Source organism: Ranitomeya variabilis, chromosome 2 (assembly GCF_051348905.1).
Source record: "Ranitomeya variabilis isolate aRanVar5 chromosome 2, aRanVar5.hap1, whole genome shotgun sequence".
NCBI lineage: Eukaryota > Metazoa > Chordata > Amphibia > Anura > Dendrobatidae > Ranitomeya > Ranitomeya variabilis.
The window spans coordinates 71,717,252-71,738,770 of NC_135233.1; the positions used below are offsets into that span (position 1 = coordinate 71,717,252).

At 45.1% G+C, this 21,519-nt stretch overlaps 1 protein-coding gene across 1 annotated transcript in view; it reads right to left on the bottom strand.

The window, feature by feature from the left end:
- Nucleotides 1–3,611: 3,611 nt before the first annotated feature.
- FBXO48 (F-box protein 48) overlaps nucleotides 3,612–21,519 on the bottom strand; it is a 46,943-nt gene continuing 29,035 nt past the window's right edge. Inside the window, exons 2-4 of the mRNA XM_077282555.1 lie at nucleotides 7,461–7,527; nucleotides 6,843–7,101; nucleotides 3,612–3,932 (exon numbers count right to left, since the gene is read on the bottom strand). Coding sequence (XP_077138670.1) covers nucleotides 3,756–3,932; nucleotides 6,843–7,076 — 411 coding nt within the window. The 5' untranslated portion in view covers nucleotides 7,077–7,101; nucleotides 7,461–7,527 and the 3' untranslated portion in view covers nucleotides 3,612–3,755. The remainder of the gene's footprint in view (nucleotides 3,933–6,842; nucleotides 7,102–7,460; nucleotides 7,528–21,519) is intronic.

Below are 21,519 nucleotides of genomic sequence, written 5' to 3' on the forward strand. Positions count from 1 at the left end.
TTTGTGATCAGTCAAGACCACCACACGATGCTTAGCACCCTCGAGCCAATGACGCCACTCCTCAAATGCCCATTTCATGGCCAACAACTCCCGATTGCCCACATCATAATTTCGCTCGGCAGGCGAAAACTTCCTAGAGAAAAAGGCACAAGGTTTCATAACAGAGCAACCAGGGCCTCTCTGCGACAAAACGGCCCCTGCCCCAATCTCCGAAGCATCCACCTCAACCTGAAAGGGAAGTGAGACGTCAGGCTGGCACAAAACAGGCGCCGAAGTAAACCGGCGTTTCAACTCCTGGAAAGCCTCCACGGCAGCAGGAGCCCAGTTAGCTACATCGGAGCCCTTCTTGGTCATATCCGTCAAAGGTTTCACAATGCTAGAAAAATTAGCGATAAAACGACGGTAGAAGTTAGCGAAGCCCAAGAACTTCTGAAGACTCTTAACTGACGAGGGCTGAGTCCAATCAAGAATAGCTCGGACCTTGACTGGGTCCATCTCCACAGCAGAAGGGGAAAAAATGAACCCCAAAAAGGGAACCTTCTGTACACCAAAGAGACACTTTGAGCCCTTGACAAACAAAGAATTTTCACGCAAAATTTTAAAGACCAACCTGACCTGCTCCACATGCGAATCCCAATTATCAGAAAAAACCAAAATATCATCCAGATAAACAATCAAAAATTTATCCAGATACTTCCGGAAAATGTCATGCATAAAGGACTGAAAAACTGAAGGCGCATTGGAGAGACCAAAAGGCATCACCAAGTACTCAAAATGACCTTCGGGCGTATTGAATGCGGTTTTCCATTCATCACCTTGCTTAATGCGCACAAGGTTGTACGCACCACGAAGGTCTATCTTGGTGAACCACTTGGCACCCTTAATCCGGGCAAACAAGTCAGACAACAGCGGTAAAGGATACTGAAATTTGACAGTGATCTTATTTAAAAGCCGATAATCAATACAAGGTCTCAAAGATCCGTCCTTTTTTGCCACAAAAAAGAATCCCGCACCAAGAGGGGAAGAAGACGGACGAATATGTCCTTTCTCCAGAGACTCCTTGATATATGAACGCATAGCGGTATGTTCAGGTACCGACAGATTAAACAGTCTTCCCTTAGGAAATTTACTGCCTGGGATCAAATCTATAGCACAGTCACAGTCCCTATGAGGAGGCAGTGCACTGGACTCAGACTCACTGAAGACGTCCTGATAATCAGACAAATACTCCGGAACTTCCGAAGGCGTAGAAGAAGCAATAGACACAGGCAGGGAATCCCCATGAATACCACGACAGCCCCAACTTGAGACTGACATAGCCTTCCAGTCCAGGACTGGATTATGGGTCTGTAACCATGGCAGCCCTAAAACAACCAAATCATGCATTTTATGTAAAACCAGGAAACGTATCACCTCGCGGTGTTCAGGAGTCATGCACATGGTAACCTGTGTCCAATACTGCGGTTTATTTGCAGCCAATGGTGTAGCATCAATACCCCTAAGAGGAATAGGATTTTCTAATGGTTCAAGAGTAAAACCACAGCGCTTAGCAAATGAGAGATCCATGAGACTCAGGGCAGCACCTGAATCTACAAACGCCATGACAGGATAAGATGACAGTGAGCAAATCAAAGTTACAGACAGAATAAATTTAGGTTGCAAATTACCAACGGTGACAGGACTAACAACCTTAGCTATACGTTTAGAGCATGCTGAGATAACATGTGTAGAATCACCACAGTAGTAGCACAAGCCATTCCGGCGTCTATGAATTTTCCGCTCATTTCTAGTCAGGATTCTATCACATTGCATTAAATCAGGTGTCTGTTCAGACAACACCATGAGGGAATTTGCGGTTTTGCGCTCCCGCAACCGCCGGTCAATTTGAATAGCCAGTGCCATAGTATCATTCAGACCTGTGGGAATGGGAAAACCCACCATAACATTCTTAATGGCTTCAGAAAGGCCATTTCTAAAATTAGCGGCCAGTGCACACTCGTTCCAATGTGTCAGCACGGACCATTTCCGAAATTTTTGGCAATACACTTCAGCCTCGTCCTGCCCCTGAGACATAGCCAGCAAGGCCTTTTCTGCCTGAATCTCAAGATTGGGTTCCTCATAAAGTAAACCGAGCGCCAGAAAAAACGCATCAAGATCAGCCAATGCCGGATCTCCTGGCGCCAGCGAAAAAGCCCAATCCTGAGGGTCGCCCCGTAAGAACGAAATAACAATTTTTACTTGCTGAGCAGAATCTCCAGATGAACAGGGTCTCAGGGACAAAAACAATTTACAATTATTCACGAAATTCCTAAACTTAAACCTGTCTCCGGAAAACAGTTCAGGAATCGGTATTTTAGGTTCTGACCTAGGATTTCTGATAACATAGTCTTGTATGCCCTGCACACGAGTAGCCAGCTGGTCCACACTTGTAATCAAGGTCTGGACATTCATGTCTGCAGCAAGCATAGCCACTCTGAGGTAAAGGGGAAGAAGAAAAAAAAAAAAACTCAGAATCTTCTTTCTTATAATCCCTCTTCTGCAATGCATTAAACATTTAATACTGGCCTGGCAAACTGTTATGACCCCAATGGCGAGGGTCTCAGAGGAACGTGGAAGTCTGCAGAATACAAAAATCCAGCTCATAGGGCAGTGGTAACTGGGTTGACCATATATCTACTCCTAACGCCAACACTAGAAGTAGCCGGGGATCATTCCTACGTTGATTCTAGATGACACGCGCCAGCCGGAGAATCTAGCTACCCCTAGTAGAGGAAAACAAAGACCTTTCTTGCCTCCAGAGAAGGGGACCCCAAAGCTGGATAGAAGCCCCCCACAAATAATGACGGTGAGGTAAGAGGAAATGACAAACACAGAAATGAACCAGGTTTAGCACAGAGAGGCCCGCTTACTGATAGCAGAATAAAGAAAGGTAACTTATATGGTCAACAAAAACCCTATCAAAATCCACACTGGAAATTCAAGAACCCCTGAACCGTCTAACGGTCCGGGGGGAGAACACCAGCCCCCCTAGAGCTTCCAGCAAAGGTCAGGATATAGTTTAGGAACAAGCTGGACAAAAATACAAAACCAAAACAAATAGCAAAAAGCAAAAGGCAGACTTAGCTGATATAACTGGAACCAGGATCAGTAGACAAGAGCACAGCAGACTAGCTCTGATAACTACGTTGCCAGGCATTGAACTGAAGGTCCAGGGAGCTTATATAGCAACACCCCTAACTAACGACCCAGGTGCGGATAAAAGGAATGACAGAAAAACCAGAGTCAAAAAACTAGTAACCACTAGAGGGAGCAAAAAGCAAATTCACAACAGCCAACCTCCTCTGGAAGGTAGGTGCGGAGATAAGGACCCTTATCGTAGGTTGTACCAAGAGAGCACTTTTTAATTGTATGATGTTTGTTTTTTTTGTCTTTTTAAATTATTTATATTAAAAGTTATATTTTATATCTACTCAGGGGTTTCTCATGTTAGCCAGGCCTTGTGCATGAGCCCTTAAAGTAGGCAACAAGCCACTGTAGTAAGATGATTGATTCACGCTGGAGGACCACAGGAATCTGCACATTACACAGACACTTGTTTTTTCAGTGGGCATTTATTGCAGCAAGAAGGGAACCCACCATTTTCAAAATTAAGATAATATACTGTACAAGTGTTACACTTTCCCTTTCTAAACCCATAGATAAATTAGATATTAATAATAAATATGATAAATAAAACCCTAAAAGTCAATATATGATCAGGTGCTCCTTTTGGTTTCTCTTGCGAGTTCAGCCTCAAGTATTTCTCCCCAGGATTCAGCTCTCAGTGGACACATGGTTTTTGGAGGCAGTTTTTCGTAGGAATCAATATTGCTAAATGTACCGTCCATCCATTTCTGCTTGATCACAGATTTGTAGTTTCTTTGCACAATTTCCTGCAATCGTAAGCAAATTATACATTACAAAATTTATGTCCAAAGACTGAAATAACATGCAGCTCTACAACTTCTAGGAAGAGAATTTGCAAAATATGATTAACATTTGCAGCCATCTGAAAGGTGAGGCGCGTCACTTCAGGACTGCAGTAATAATTTGATATTACCGCCATTATGACGTGTATTTAAAATAAAAAGCATAATGATTAAAAATCTGCGCTTAATAGTCACATTTCCTATTACAGTTTAGCAAATCACAATATACAGTGGTTTTATACTGGCAGTTATTCTCTTTAAGAACTGCTAATCTAGAAAATGACAAACGGCTGTAATAAAAAGCTAGTTCCAATCTGGTGTTGTTTTAACACTCCGGCAAACTGTTAAAAATCGGGTGTGCTGCCTGCTGGTGAATCTGTCAGAGACTACACTGGGTCTAAAATGTGTGTCAGAATTGTTATCTCTCCCTTTGTCTTATCATTAAGGTATCTGCCGAAGGCGCCTTTAGGAGCAGAAATTGAGCATTGAGCATTCTAAATTTTTGAAGACTTTTCCATGTTTGAGGAGCATTTTGAAAGTTTTCATTCAGTTTCCACTCAGTTTCTGCTCCAAAACTTCATCAAAAAGCTCTTTGTTCATAGCCAATATTTATCCTCATGCTTCTGGTTACGTTTGCAAGGTTTTTTTTTCCTTTAAAGGGGTTTGCCCGTAGATTATAAAGATTTGATTAATGGATAATTATCAAGCACTGACCAGCACCTAATAGAATAAAGCATGCGTGAGCAGCTGTATCCGACTATCTAGATCTAGATACAAAAGCATGCAGCAGCACTCTGTAAGCGCTAAGGGCAGTCTCACACGTCCAGATAATTCCGGTACCGGAAGCAATCGGTACCGGAATTATCCGTGTCCGTGTGCCCCTACGTTTCTGGTGTACATCAGTGTGGCACACTTACGGCACACGTATGCCGCCCGTGTGCCCACTGGGTACCACACGCACCGTGCTGGGTACCACACGTACCAGCATCTGGTGCTGAATCCGCGATTCATATCTTCTCTGCAGCAGCGTTTGCTGCATAGAAGATATGAATAATAGTGTTTAAAAGAAAGATCTATCTGTCCGCCGCCCCCCCACCCCCTGTGCGCCCCCCCGCTGTTCTGAAAATACTCACCCGCTTCCCTCGTTGGCTGTCGCTGCTTCCTGTACTGGCCGCTCCTTCTACTGTATGCGGTCATGTGGGGCCGCTCATTTACAGTCATGAATAGGCGGCTCCACCCCTATGGGAGGTGGAGCCACATATTCATGACTCTAATCGGCAGCCCCACGTGACCGCATACAGTAGAAGGTGCGGCCAGGACAGGAAGCAGCGACAGCCAACGAGGGAAGCGGGTGAGTATTTTCAGAACAGCGGGGGGGCGCACAGGGGGTGGGAGGGCGGCGGACAGATAGATCTTTCTTTTAAACACTATTATTCATATCTTCTATGCAGCAAGCGCTGCTGCAGGGAAGATATGAATGGCGGCTTCAGCACCATGTGGGGGGGACAGCGCTTACTGTAGCGCTGTCTCCTGCACGCCACAGGGACTGCACACGGAGACCGTCCGTGTGCGGTACGTGTTTTACATGGACCCATTGACTTTAATGGGTCCGTGTAATACGTGCGCTCTCCCACGAACACTGACATGTCTCCGTGTTTGGCACACGGAGACACGGTCCGCAAAAAATCAATGATATCTGCACAGATGCATTGATTTTAATGGGTCTACGTGTGTCAGTGTCTCTGTTACTTGAGGAAACTGTCACCTCACGTACCGGAGCCACTGACGTGTGAAACCGGCCTAATATGTATGCATGCATTGAATACATACACTTTAAACTGCATTACTGGACAATAGAACATACTTAAAGGGAACCTGTCATCCCCAAAATCGAAGGTGAGCTAAACCCACCGGCATCAGAGGGGCTAATCTACAGCATTCTATAATGCTGTAGATAAGCCCCCGATGTAACCTGAAAGATGAGAAAAAGAGGTTAGATTATACTCACCCAGGGGCGGTCCGATCCGATGGGCGTCACGGTCCGGTCCGAGGCCTCCCATCTTCTTACGATGATGTCCTCTTCTTGTAGTCACGCCGCGGCTCCGGCACAGGCGTACTTTGTCTGCCTTGCTTTCTCATCTTTCAGGATACATCGGGGGCTTATCTACAGCATTCCAGAATGCTCTAGATAAGCCCCTAATGCTGGTGGGCTTAGCTCACCTTCGATTTTGGGGGTGACAGCACAAACAGAATACAGCATGTGCTTAGTTATTAGGCTACGCTCTCACTATTAGGAATAGTAGTATTTTGGGCGCAGCATATTTTTTCTGTGTCCAAAACGCTGCATTCTACATTGCACACTTGTGTTTTGGAACTATGCGGATTTACCGCATATAATGACAATCTATTAGGGAGAACACGCACAGGACACTAGCGTCTCCGCTACAGAAATTTACATGCTGTGGCTCGGAAACTCGCACTGCAGATGAGTTTACACAGCGTTAAAAAAAAGTAAAGTCTATAAATGCCATCCACTATGCTTGTAATGTAGTAATGTAGAGCACAACATTTTGTGAGCAGCAAAATATGCTGTGTCCAAAATGCTAATATTTCTGATTGTGGGCACGCCACCTTAAGCTATATAGCTACACATCCTCATAGATACAGGATAAGGCAGCTTTAGCACTCTCTCTTTGGGAAAGCTAAGTGACAACTCCTATAAGACCTGTCGTGGTCATCATTTTGATTTTGTTTTTTTGCGTTTTTAGCAATTGTACTGCACATTTGCACAATAAAACAAACATATTTATGTCTATTATGAGATTTTAGTAAAAAAAAAAGTAAACTATTGAATTGCTTGGAGACGTTATTGACCTGCCAGGTACGGCCTTGTTTCTGATCTTCATCAATTTCCGATGGACACACAGTTCTCATTTGCAGACAGTGACGCCTCCATACCCCATCATTGTATTCTACAAGCTGATTGAAGCGTCTACATGTTTGTTTTATAGTTAATAAATCATCTAGGTCGAGATATTTTAGGATTTCAAGAATCATCTCTGGAGGTAAAGAGTCAATGTTCTTTTGATGATTATTTAAATTATCCATTCCAGTCAATATGTCAGCAAATTACCTAAAAAAGATAAAAAAAAAAATTATTTTGTAATTTCTTCTTAAAAATAGTTTAACTTAAAGGGATGGTCTGAAGGCAAGAGTAAATTTAATCTAAATTCATATCTATTTGATGTCATAATCAAAGTTATTTTCTAATATACCGTACTCTTTTTATTTCTCTATTGTTCCCTAACTACTTTATCTAACCGCTAGTCTATTGTTTTTAACTTCCTGTCTGATGATGATTCATTTGAGATCCCCCCCGGCAGTTGACATCACTGGTCTCTGGCGCGTATTGTAACAACATTTAGATAAAATTCACTTTCACCTTTGGACCACCTCTTTGATCTTAGTTTGTAGTAAAAAAAGAATACATACCTGCTTGTGGTCTTGAGTGATCAGTAATTATATAAAGCTGTCTGTCGAGGCTTATATCTGGAGCGGCCTGATTGAGATAAAATTTACTGGGTTCACCAAAACTCAGTTGACCAAATGCCTTCGAGCCTTCTATACAATTACTTGTCAAATGAGAATGAAAAAACTGATAGAACTCAAAGAAAGAGAAATAAGAGCTACAAACTCTACTATCAGGATGAGCTCCCTGTTATCACCTATGCAAAGCATATTTATATTCATTGTACAGGGTGATTCACTCGCTACTCTACCCGTAAAAATAGCTGTAACATTTAAAAGAGACAGCCGACCATACTGAAATTTGGGTTGTACATATTTTGGTTCATGAGAAGTGAGCGTGCAATGATCCTGAGAGACAGCGACAAGAAACATCTTCGTGCCGAGTGATCTTGATTAAAAAAGTCTGCTGAAGTTAAATAGTTGAAAATTTAAATGAGACGCCATAATAGAAATGGTTTGTAGGCATCGGACTATGGTCTGCTACTCTTCTAGTACTTGGGAAACCTCTGGTTCTTGAGAAGAGGTGCTTGGGTCATTATATTATTGTATTTTACAATTGTTAAAATTTTTTCAATTTTACTGAAAACTATTTGATAAAAAAAAATATATTTTTAGCCAAAAAATGCATATGTTTTAAAGGGAGCCTTTCAGTTATTGCTGCTGCATATCAGAGAAAACATATCGTAACAAGGCAGCTGGTGACAAGGTGACTAGCCACGGAAGTACAGGTGCATCTCACAAAATTAGAATATCATCAAAAAGTTAATATACAGCTCTGGCAAAAATTAGGAGACCACTGCAAAGTTATCAGTTTGTCTGATTTTTGTCTTTATATTTATACTAGCTGTACTACCCGGCTTCGCCCGGGTTAATGACTGCTGTTAGCAAAATAGAATGTGTTAACAAAAATTTATTCTGCACACAAAAACCACAAAACAAATACCGTATATACTCGAGTATAAGCCGACCCGAGTATAAGCCGACCCCCCTAATTTTGCCACAAAAAACTGGGAAAACTTATTGACTCGAGTATAAGCCTAGGGTGGAAAATGCAACAGCTACCGGTGAATTTCAAAAATAAAAATAGATGCTCCATACTGTTCATTATGGCCCCATAGCTGTGCCATATAGTGCTCTGCACCATTATTGCCCCATAGCTGTGCCATATAGTGCTCTGCACCATTATTGCCCCATAGCTGTGCCATACAGTGCTCTGCACCATTACTGCCCCATAGCTGTGCCATATAGTGCTCTGCACCATTATTGCCCCATAGCTGTGCCATACAGTGCTCTGCACCATTACTGCCCCATAGCTGTGCCATATAGTGCTCTGCACCATTATTGCCCCATAGCTGTGCCATACAGTGCTCTGCACCATTACTGCCCCATAGCTGTGCCATATAGTGCTCTGCACCATTATTGCCCCATAGCTGTGCCATACAGTGCTCTGCACCATTACTGCCCCATAGCTGTGCCATATAGTGCTCTGCACCATTATTGCCCCATAGCTGTGCCATACAGTGCTCTGCACCATTACTGCCCCATAGCTGTGCCATATAGTGCTCTGCACCATTATTGCCCCATAGCTGTGCCATACAGTGCTCTGCACCATTACTGCCCCATAGCTGTGCCATATAGTGCTCTGCACCATTATTGCCCCATAGCTGTGCCATACAGTGCTCTGCACCATTACTGCCCCATAGCTGTGCCATACAGTGCTCTGCACCATTACTGCCCCATAGCTGTGCCATATAGTGCTCTGCACCATTATTGCCCCATAGCTGTGCCATACAGTGCTCTGCACCATTACTGCCCCATAGCTGTGCCATACAGTGCTCTGCACCATTACTGCCCCATAGCTGTGCCATATAGTGCTCTGCACCATTACTGCCCCATAGCTGTGCCATACAGTGCTCTGCACCATTACTGCCCCATAGCTGTGCCATATAGTGCTCTGCACCATTGCCCCATAGCTGTGCCATATAGTGCTCTGCACCATTACTGCCCCATAGCTGTGCCATATATATAGTGCTCTGCACCATTGCCCCATAGCTCTGCCATATAGTGCTCTGCACCATTACTGCCCCATAGCTGTGCCATATAGTGCTCTGCACCATTATTGCCCCATAGCTGTGCCATATAGTGCTCTGCACCATTACTGCCCCATAGCTGTGCCATACAGTGCTCTGCACCATTGCCCCATAGCTCTGCCATATAGTGCTCTGCACCGTCCATTATTGCCCCATAGCTGTGCTGCTGCTGCAATAAAAATAATAAAACACATACTCACCTGTCTTGCTTGCAGCTTCTCGGCGCCATCTTCCCGGCGTCTCCCTGCACTGACTGATCAGGCAGAGGGCGGCGCGCACACTATATGCGTCATCGCGCCCTCTGACCTGCACAGTCAGTGAGGAGAGAGAGACGCCGGGAAGATGGAGACAGCGCCCGGCGTGTGGAACCAGGACAGGTGAATATGCGATACTTACCTGCTCCCGGCGTCCCGCTCCTTCCCCCTGCCTGTGTTCGGTGCCGCAGCCTCTTCCTCTGTCAGCGGTCACCGGCACCGCTTCATTAGAGAAATGAATAGGCGGCTCCGCCCCTATGGGAGGTGGAGCAGCCTATTCATTTCTCTAATGAGCGGTCCCACGTGACCGCTCAGGGGAAGAGGCTGCTGCACCCGGAGACCGTGGGACGGGCAGGGGGAGTGACAGGATCGCCGGGACTAGGTAAGTATGCCTCAGCGCCCTCTCCCCCTCACCCGCCGACCCTGCCACAGACCGTGACTCGAGTATAAGCCGAGGGGGCACTTTCAGCCCAAAAATTTGGGCTGAAAATCTCGGCTTATACTCGAGTATATACGGTAGATAGAAATGTAATTATTAAAAGGCAAAAACTAAGCTAATAGAAGAATTTCACAACATATATTAGCTTTGTTATACTGAGAATGTCTTTGTTGCCTATATTAACCAATCAGAGTTCAGGTTAATTAACTGTAGCAAAATAGAAGCTGAGCTGTGATTGGTTGCTATTGGCAGCCTGATAAATCCTCAGCCAACAGGAAGCCCTCCCCCCTGGCAGTATATATTAGCTCACACGTACACATAATAGACTGGTCATGTGACTGACAGCTGCCGGATTTCCTATATGGTACAATTGTTGCTCTTGTAGTTTGTCTGATTACACTGGTCAACAGCATTTTTGGTGCCAAAGATATTTCATCGAATTTAGGGTATTTTTGGGGTGCTGATTCTGAATATGTCATCAGTTTTGCCAGATTGGCTCAAGTTTTTGAGATTTTTGGTATCTTATTTATAGCACTTGTTGGTAAATGCGACGCATCATCTCATTAATTTCTTTGGATTAGTACTTGAACTGAGCAGTTCTCAATATAGTTTTGTGTTAATTAGTGTTCTAAAAGTTTGTTCATAGCTTGATTTTTGCACTAACTTTATGTTGTTGTCTGTTTTCCAGTGAAAAGCATGAACTCATCAAGAAGAAGTTGTCTTAACGATCCAGACTCATTCTGTTACATTTGTGGTGAATACACACTGCCAAAACATAGAGGAAACATAACAGACTTCGTAAAAAAAGTGTATTTTGCCTATTTTGGGGTTATGCTTGGGGACCAAGACAAGTTTTGGGCACCACACATAGTGTGCAAAGCATGTATCGAATTATTACGAAAATGGAGCAAAGGACAAAGAAAAAGCTTCAAATTTGGTGTTCCAATGGTGTGGAGAGAGCCAAAAAATCATCATGATGACTGTTATTTATGGCAAACACAGGTACAGGCACATCTTCACAATGAGGGACAGGCCTTCTTGCAGATTCCATGTTACTCCCATTTTCGTTTCTTATGCTTATTGAATCCTTGCACTTGCACTGCACAGAAATAACAGTCATCATGATGATTTTTTGGCTCTCTCCACACCATTGGAACACCAAATTTGAAGCTTTTTCTTTGTCCTTTGCTCCATTTTCGTAATAATTCGATACATGCTTTGCACACTATGTGTGGTGCCCAAAACTTGTCTTGGTCCCCAAGCATAACCCCAAAATAGGCAAAATACACTTTTTTTACGAAGTCTGTTATGTTTCTTCTATGTTTTGGCAGTGTGTATTCACCACAAATGTAACAGAATGAGTCTGGATCGTTAAGACAACTTCTTCTTGATGAGTTCATGCTTTTCACTGGAAAACAGACAACAACATAAAGTTAGTGCAAAAATCAAGCTATGAACAAACTTTTAGAACACTAATTAACACAAAACTATATTGAGAACTGCTCAGTTCAAGTACTAATCCAAAGAAATTAATGAGATGATGCGTCGCATTTACCAACAAGTGCTATAAATAAGATACCAAAAATCTCAAAAACTTGAGCCAATCTGGCAAAACTGATAGCATATTCAGAATCAGCACCCCAAAAATACCCCAAATTCATTAAAATATTTTGGACACCAGAAAAAAAATTTTTTTTTGTTGACCTGTGTTATTAATCAGATTTTTATTTTTGAAGGACAATACCAGACTTGTGTGTGTTTTAGGGCGAGTTTCATGTGTCAAGTTGTCTGTGTTGAGTTGCGTGTGGCGACTGTTGTGAATTTGGATTCTGGGCTCCCCCGGTGGCTACTGGTGGAATTGAACTGGTGTCTTCATCTTCTCTGTTCACCTGTTCCCATCAAGATGTGGGAGTCGCTATATAACCTTGCTGCTCTGTTAGTTGCTTGCCGGTCAACAATGTTATCAGAAGCCTCTCTGTGCTTGTTCCTGCTCCTAGACAACTACTAGATAAGTTGGACTCTTGTCCATGTTTGTTTTTGCATTTTGTTCCAGTTCACAGCTGTAGTTTCGTTACTGTGTCTGGAAAGCTCTTGTGAACAGGAATTGCCACTCTGGTGTTATGAGTTAATGCCAGAGTCTTAAAGTAATTTCTGGATGGTGTTTTGATAGGGTTTTCAGCTGACCATGAAAGTGTCCTTTCTGTCTTCTGCTATGTAGTAAGTGGACCTCAAATTTGCTAAACCTATTTTCATACTACGTTTGTTATTTCATCTTAATTCACCGCCAATACATGTGGGGGGCCTCTGTCTCCTTTCGGGGTATTTCTCTAGAGGTGAGCTAGGACTAATATTTTCCTCTGCTAGCTTTATTTAGTCCTCCGGCTGGTGCTGGGCATCTAGAATCAACGTAGGCATGCTACCCGGCCACTGCTAGTTGTGCGTTAGGTTTAGTTCATGGTCAGCTCAGTTCCCATCTTCCAAGAGCTAGTTCCTATATATGCTGATGCTATGTTCTCTTGCCATTGAGATCATGACAGTTTGACCGGCCCACAAAGTGTTAATTGTATTGGCTGAAGTAGGAGGAAAAGAAGTCTGAGGAACCTTTTTTTTTTTTTTTTTTTCCTCTCTCTTACTCAGAGTGTGCTGCCTAGCCATAATTGCAGCCTGCTGCTTCTTTCCTCCTCTTAATCCTTGAATGGCTCTGTGTCCACCTGTTTGTAATGGATCTTCAGAGTGTAACTGCAGGTTTGAATAATCTCGCCACGAAGGTACAAAATTTGCAAGACTTTGTTTGTCATGCACCTGTATCTGAGCCGAGAATTCCTTTGCCGGAATTTTTCTCGGGGAATAGATCTGGGTTTCAGAATTTTCGAAATAATTGCAAATTATTTTTGTCCCTGAAATCTCGCTCTGCCGGAGACCCTGCACAGCAGGTCAGGATTGTGATTTCCTTGCTCCGGGGCGACCCTCAAGACTGGGCTTTTTCATTGACACCAGGGGATCCTGCGTTGCTCAATGTGGATGCGTTTTTTCTGGCCTTGGGGTTGCTTTATGACGAACCTCATTTGGAGCTTCAGGCAGAAAAAACTTTGATGTCCCTATCTCAGGGGCAAGATGAAGCGGAAATTTACTGCCAAAGATTCCGTAAATGGTCTGTGCTTACTCAGTGGAATGAGTGCGCCCTGGCGGCGACTTTCAGAGAGGGTCTCTCTGATGCCATTAAGGATGTTATGGTGGGGTTCCCTGTGCCTGCGGGTCTGAATGAGTCCATGACAATGGCTATTCAGATCGATAGGCGTTTGCGGGAGCGCAAACCAGTGCACCATCTGGCGGTGTCCACTGAGAAGTCGCCAGAGAGTATGCAGTGTGATAGAATTCTGTCCCGAAGCGAGCGGCAGAATTTTAGATGGAAAAATGGGTTGTGTTTCTATTGTGGTGATTCTACTCATGTTATATCAGCATGCTCTAAGCGCACTAAAAAGCTTGATAAATCTGTTTCCATTTGCACCTTACCGTCTAAGTTTATTCTATCTGTGACCCTGATTTGCTCTTTGTCATCTATTACCACGGACGCCTATGTCGACTCTGGCGCCGCTTTGAGTCTTATGGATTGGTCCTTTGCCAAACGCTGTGGGTATGATTTAGAGCCTTTGGAGACTCCTATTCCTCTGAAGGGGATTGACTCCACCCCATTGGCTAATAATAAACCACAATACTGGACACAAGTAACTATGCGTATTAATCCGGATCACCAGGAGATTATTCGCTTTCTGGTGCTGTATAATCTACATGATGATTTGGTGTTAGGATTGCCTTGGCTGCAATCTCACAACCCAGTCCTCGACTGGAGAGCTATGTCTGTGTTGAGCTGGGGATGTAAGGGGGCTCATGGGGATGTACCTGTGGTTTCCATTTCATCATCTATTCCCTCTGAAATTCCTGAGTTCCTGTCTGACTATCGTGATGTCTTTGAAGAATCCAAGCTTGGTTCGTTACCTCCGCACCGAGAGTGCGATTGTGCCATAGATTTAATCCCGGGTAGTAAATACCCAAAGGGTCGTTTATTTAATCTGTCTGTGCCTGAACATGCTGCTATGCGAGAATATATAAAGGAGTCCTTGGAAAAGGGACATATTCGTCCATCGTCATCTCCCTTAGGAGCCGGTTTTTTCTTTGTGTCAAAAAAAGACGGCTCTTTGAGACCATGTATCGATTATCGGCTTTTGAATAAAATCACTGTTAAATATCAATACCCATTGCCATTGCTGACTGATTTGTTTGCTCGCATAAAGGGGGCCAAGTGGTTCTCTAAGATTGACCTTCGTGGGGCGTATAATTTGGTGCGAATCAGGCAGGGGGATGAGTGGAAAACCGCATTTAATACGCCCGAGGGCCACTTTGAGTATTTAGTGATGCCTTTTGGTCTTTCAAATGCTCCGTCAGTTTTCCAGTCCTTTATGCATGATATTTTTCGCGATTATTTGGATAAATTTATGATTGTGTATCTGGATGATATTCTGATTTTTTCGGATGACTGGGACTCTCATGTCCAGCAAGTCAGGAGGGTTTTTCAGGTTTTGCGGTCTAATTCTTTGTGTGTGAAGGGTTCTAAGTGTGTTTTTGGGGTACAGAGGATTTCCTTTTTGGGATATATTTTTTCTCCCTCTTCCATTGAAATGGATCCTGTCAAGGTTCAAGCTATTTGTGATTGGACGCAGCCCTCTTCTCTTAAGAGTCTTCAGAAATTTTTGGGCTTTGCTAACTTTTATCGTCGATTTATTGCTGGTTTTTCGGATATTGCTAAGCCATTGACCGATTTGACTAAGAAGGGTGCTGATGTTGCTGATTGGTCCCCTGATGCTGTGGAGGCCTTTCGGGAGCTTAAGCGCTGTTTTTCCTCTGCCCCTGTGTTGCGTCAGCCTGATGTTGCTCTACCTTTTCAGGTTGAGGTCGACGCTTCTGAGATCGGAGCTGGGGCAGTGTTGTCGCAGCAAAGTTCTGACTGCTCCGTGATGAGGCCTTGTGCCTTCTTTTCCCGTAAATTTTCGCCCGCTGAGCGGAATTATGATGTTGGGAATCGGGAGCTTTTGGCCATGAAGTGGGCTTTTTGAGGAGTGGCGCCATTGGCTTGAGGGGGCCAGACATCAGGTGGTGGTATTGACTGACCACAAAAATTTGATTTATCTTGAGACCGCCAGGCGCCTGAATCCTAGGCAGGCGCGCTGGTCATTATTTTTCTCTCGGTTTAATTTTGTGGTGTCATACCTACCGGGTTCTAAGAATGTTAAGGCGGATGCCCTTTCTAGGAGTTTTGAGCCTGACTCGCCTGGTAACTCTGAGCCCACAGGTATCCTTAAGGATGGAGTGGTATTGTCAGCCGTTTCTCCAGACCTGCGGCGGGCCTTGCAGGAGTTTCAGGCGGATAGACCGGATCGTTGCCCACCTGATAAACTGTTTGTTCCTGATGATTGGACCAGTAGAGTCATCTCTGAGGTTCATTCTTCTGCGTTGGCAGGTCATCCTGGCATTTTTGGTACCAGGGATTTGGTGGCAAGGTCCTTCTGGTGGCCTTCCCTGTCACGAGATGTGCGAGGCTTTGTGCAGTCTTGTGACGTTTGTGCTCGGGCCAAGCCTTGTTGTTCTCGGGCTAGTGGATTATTGTTGCCCTTGCCTATTCCTAAGAGGCCTTGGACGCACATCTCGATGGATTTTATTTCAGATCTGCCTGTTTCTCAGAAGATGTCTGTCATCTGGGTGGTGTGTGACCGTTTCTCTAAGATGGTCCATTTGGTTCCTCTGCCCAAGTTGCCTTCTTCTTCCGAGTTGGTTCCTCTGTTTTTTCAAAATGTTGTTCGTTTGCATGGTATTCCTGAGAATATCATTTCTGACAGAGGGACCCAATTCGTGTCTAGATTTTGGCGGGCATTCTGTGCTAGGATGGGCATGGATTTGTCTTTTTCGTCCGCTTTCCATCCTCAGACGAATGGCCAGACCGAGCGGACTAATCAGACCCTGGAGACATATCTGAGGTGTTTTGTGTCTGCTGACCAGGATGATTGGGTTGCTTTTTTGCCATTGGCGGAGTTCGCTCTCAATAATCGGGCCAGCTCTGCCACTTTGGTGTCCCCGTTTTTCTGTAATTCGGGGTTTCATCCTCGATTTTCCTCTGGTCAGGTGGAATCTTCGGATTGTCCTGGAGTGGATGCTGTGGTGGAGAGATTGCATCGGATCTGGGGGCAGGTGGTGGACAATTTGAGGTTGTCCCAGGAGAAGACTCAGCTTTTTGCCAACCGCCACCGTCGTGTTGGTCCTCGGCTTTGTGTTGGGGATTTGGTGTGGTTGTCTTCTCGTTTTGTCCCTATGAGGGTCTCTTCTCCTAAGTTTAAGCCTCGGTTCATCGGCCCGTATAAGATATTGGAGATTCTTAACCCTGTTTCCTTCCGTTTGGACCTCCCTGCATCCTTTTCTATTCATAACGTTTTTCATCGGTCATTATTGCGCAGGTATGAGGTACCGGTTGTGCCTTCCGTTGAGCCTCCTGCTCCGGTGTTGGTTGAGGGTGAGTTGGAATACGTTGTGGAGAAAATCTTGGACTCTCGTGTTTCCAGACGGAGACTCCAGTATCTGGTCAAGTGGAAGGGATACGGCCAGGAGGATAATTCTTGGGTGAATGCATCTGATGTTCATGCCTCTGATCTGGTTCGTGCCTTTCATAGGGCCCATCCTGATCGCCCTGGTGGTTCTGGTGAGGGTTCGGTGCCCCCTCCTTGAGGGGGGGGTACTGTTGTGAATTTGGATTCTGGGCTCCCCCGGTGGCTACTGGTGGAATTGAACTGGTGTCTTCATCTTCTCTGTTCACCTGTTCCCATCAAGATGTGGGAGTCGCTATATAACCTTGCTGCTCTGTTAGTTGCTTGCCGGTCAACAATGTTATCAGAAGCCTCTCTGTGCTTGTTCCTGCTCCTAGACAACTACTAGATAAGTTGGACTCTTGTCCATGTTTGTTTTTGCATTTTGTTCCAGTTCACAGCTGTAGTTTCGTTACTGTGTCTGGAAAGCTCTTGTGAACAGGAATTGCCACTCTGGTGTTATGAGTTAATGCCAGAGTCTTAAAGTAATTTCTGGATGGTGTTTTGATAGGGTTTTCAGCTGACCATGAAAGTGTCCTTTCTGTCTTCTGCTATGTAGTAAGTGGACCTCAAATTTGCTAAACCTATTTTCATACTACGTTTGTTATTTCATCTTAATTCACCGCCAATACATGTGGGGGGCCTCTGTCTCCTTTCGGGGTATTTCTCTAGAGGTGAGCTAGGACTAATATTTTCCTCTGCTAGCTTTATTTAGTCCTCCGGCTGGTGCTGGGCATCTAGAATCAACGTAGGCATGCTACCCGGCCACTGCTAGTTGTGCGTTAGGTTTAGTTCATGGTCAGCTCAGTTCCCATCTTCCAAGAGCTAGTTCCTATATATGCTGATGCTATGTTCTCTTGCCATTGAGATCATGACAGGCGACATGCATGTAGCGACTTTTGTGAGATGAGTTTTGTGTGGCGACTGTTATGATGACCCCAATGGCGAGGGTCTCAGAGGAACGTGGAAGTCTGCAGAATACAAAAATCCAGCTCATAGGGCAGTGGTAACTGGGTTGACCATATATCTACTCCTAACGCCAACACTAGAAGTAGCCGGGGATCATTCCTACGTTGATTCTAGATGACACGCGCCAGCCGGAGAATCTAGCTACCCCTAGTAGAGGAAAACAAAGACCTTTCTTGCCTCCAGAGAAGGGGACCCCAAAGCTGGATAGAAGCCCCCCACAAATAATGACGGTGAGGTAAGAGGAAATGACAAACACAGAAATGAACCAGGTTTAGCACAGAGAGGCCCGCTTACTGATAGCAGAATAAAGAAAGGTAACTTATATGGTCAACAAAAACCCTATCAAAATCCACACTGGAAATTCAAGAACCCCCGAACCGTCTAACGGTCCGGGGGGAGAACACCAGCCCCCTAGAGCTTCCAGCAAAGGTCAGGATATAGATTAGGAACAAGCTGGACAAAAATACAAAACCAAAACAAATAGCAAAAAGCAAAAGGCAGACTTAGCTGATATAACTGGAACCAGGATCAGTAGACAAGAGCACAGCAGACTAGCTCTGATAACTACGTTGCCAGGCATTGAACTGAAGGTCCAGGGAGCTTATATAGCAACACCCCTAACTAACGACCCAGGTGCGGATAAAAGGAATGACAGAAAAACCAGAGTCAAAAAACTAGTAACCACTAGAGGGAGCAAAAAGCAAATTCACAACAGTACCCCCCCCTTAGTGAGGGGTCACCGAACCCTCACCACGACCACCAGGGCGATCAGGATGAGCGGCATGAAAGGCACGAACTAAATCGGCCGCATGAACATCAGAGGCGACCACCCAGGAATTATCCTCCTGACCATAGCCCTTCCACTTGACCAGGTACTGAAGCCTCCGCCTGGAGAGGCGAGAATCCAAGATCTTCTCCACCACGTACTCCAACTCGCCCTCAACCAACACCGGAGCAGGAGGCTCAGCAGAAGGAACTACAGGAACAATGTACCGCCGCAACAAGGACCTATGAAATACATTGTGAATAGCAAACGACACAGGAAGATCCAGACGAAAAGATACAGGATTAAGGATTTCCAATATCTTGTAAGGCCCAATAAAACGAGGTTTAAATTTGGGAGAGGAGACCTTCATAGGAACAAAGCGGGAAGAAAGCCATACCAAATCCCCAACGCGTAGTCGGGGACCCACACCGCGGCGGCGGTTGGCAAAGCGCTGAGCCTTCTCCTGTGACAACTTCAAGTTGTCCACCACATGATTCCAGATCTGCTGCAACCTATCCACCACAGAATCCACCCCAGGACAGTCAGAAGGCTCCACATGACCCGAAGAAAAGCGAGGATGGAAACCAGAGTTGCAGAAAAAAGGCGAAACCAAGGTGGCGGAACTAGCCCGATTATTAAGGGCAAACTCAGCCAACGGCAAGAATGTCACCCAATCGTCCTGATCAGCAGAGACAAAACACCTCAAATAAGCCTCCAAAGTCTGATTGGTTCGCTCCGTCTGTCCATTAGTCTGAGGATGGAAAGCAGACGAAAACGACAAATCAATGCCCATCCTACTACAAAAGGATCGCCAGAACCTGGAAACGAACTGGGATCCTCTGTCTGACACAATATTCTCAGGGATGCCGTGCAAACGAACCACGTTCTGGAAAAACACAGGAACCAGATCGGAAGAGGAAGGCAGCTTAGGCAAAGGAACCAAATGGACCATCTTGGAGAAGCGATCACATATCACCCAGATAACGGACATGCCCTGAGATAGCGGAAGATCAGAAATGAAATCCATGGAGATATGTGTCCAAGGTCTCTTCGGGACAGGCAAGGGCAAGAGCAAACCGCTGGCACGAGAACAGCAAGGCTTAGCTCGAGCACAAGTCCCACAGGACTGCACAAATGACCGCACATCCCTTGACAAGGAAGGCCACCAAAAGGACCTGGCCACCAGATCTCTGGTGCCAAAAATTCCCGGGTGACCTGCCAACACCGAGGAATGAACCTCGGAAATGACTCTGCTGGTCCACTTATCCGGGACAAACAGTCTGTCAGGTGGACAAGACTCAGGCCTATCAGCCTGAAATCTCTGCAACACACGTCGCAGATCCGGAGAAATAGCTGACAAGATAACTCCATCTTTAAGAATACCAACAGGATCCGCGACTCCAGGAGCATCAGGCACAAAGCTCCTAGAAAGAGCATCGGCCTTCACATTCTTTGAACCTGGTAAATACGAGACAACAAAATCAAAGCGGGAGAAAAACAATGACCAGCGGGCCTGTCTCGGATTAAGGCGTTTAGCAGACTCGAGATACATCAGATTTTTGTGATCAGTCAAGACCACCACACGATGCTTAGCCCCCTCGAGCCAATGACGCCACTCCTCAAATGACCATTTCATGGCCAACAACTCCCGATTGCCCACATCATAATTTCGCTCGGCAGGCGAAAACTTCCTAGAGAAAAAGGCACAAGGTTTCATAACAGAGCAACCAGGGCCTCTCTGCGACAAAACGGCCCCTGCCCCAATCTCCGAAGCATCCACCTCAACCTGAAAGGGAAGTGAGACGTCAGGCTGGCACAAAACAGGCGCCGAAGTAAACCGGCGTTTCAACTCCTGGAAAGCCTCCACGGCAGCAGGAGCCCAGTTAGCTACATCGGAGCCCTTCTTGGTCATATCCGTCAAAGGTTTCACAATGCTAGAAAAATTAGCGATAAAACGACGGTAGAAGTTAGCGAAGCCCAAGAACTTCTGAAGACTCTTAACTGACGAGGGCTGAGTCCAATCAAGAATAGCTCGGACCTTGACTGGGTCCATCTCCACAGCAGAAGGGGAAAAAATGAACCCCAAAAAGGGAACCTTCTGTACACCAAAGAGACACTTTGAGCCCTTGACAAACAAAGAATTTTCACGCAAAATTTTAAAGACCAACCTGACCTGCTCCACATGCGAATCCCAATTATCAGAAAAAACCAAAATATCATCCAGATAAACAATCAAAAATTTATCCAGATACTTCCGGAAAATGTCATGCATAAAGGACTGAAAAACTGAAGGCGCATTGGAGAGCCCGAAAGGCATCACCAAGTACTCAAAATGACCTTCGGGCGTATTGAATGCGGTTTTCCATTCATCACCTTGCTTAATGCGCACAAGGTTGTACGCACCACGAAGGTCTATCTTGGTGAACCACTTGGCACCCTTAATCCGGGCAAACAAGTCAGACAACAGCGGTAAAGGATACTGAAATTTGACAGTGATCTTATTTAAAAGCCGATAATCAATACAAGGTCTCAAAGATCCGTCCTTTTTTGCCACAAAAAAGAATCCCGCACCAAGAGGGGAAGAAGACGGACGAATATGTCCTTTCTCCAGAGACTCCTTGATATATGAACGCATAGCGGTATGTTCAGGTACCGACAGATTAAACAGTCTTCCCTTAGGAAATTTACTGCCTGGGATCAAATCTATAGCACAGTCACAGTCCCTATGAGGAGGCAGTGCACTGGACTCAGACTCACTGAAGACATCCTGATAATCAGACAAATACTCCGGAACTTCCGAAGGCGTAGAAGAAGCAATAGACACAGGCAGGGAATCCCCATGAATACCACGACAGCCCCAACTTGAGACTGACATA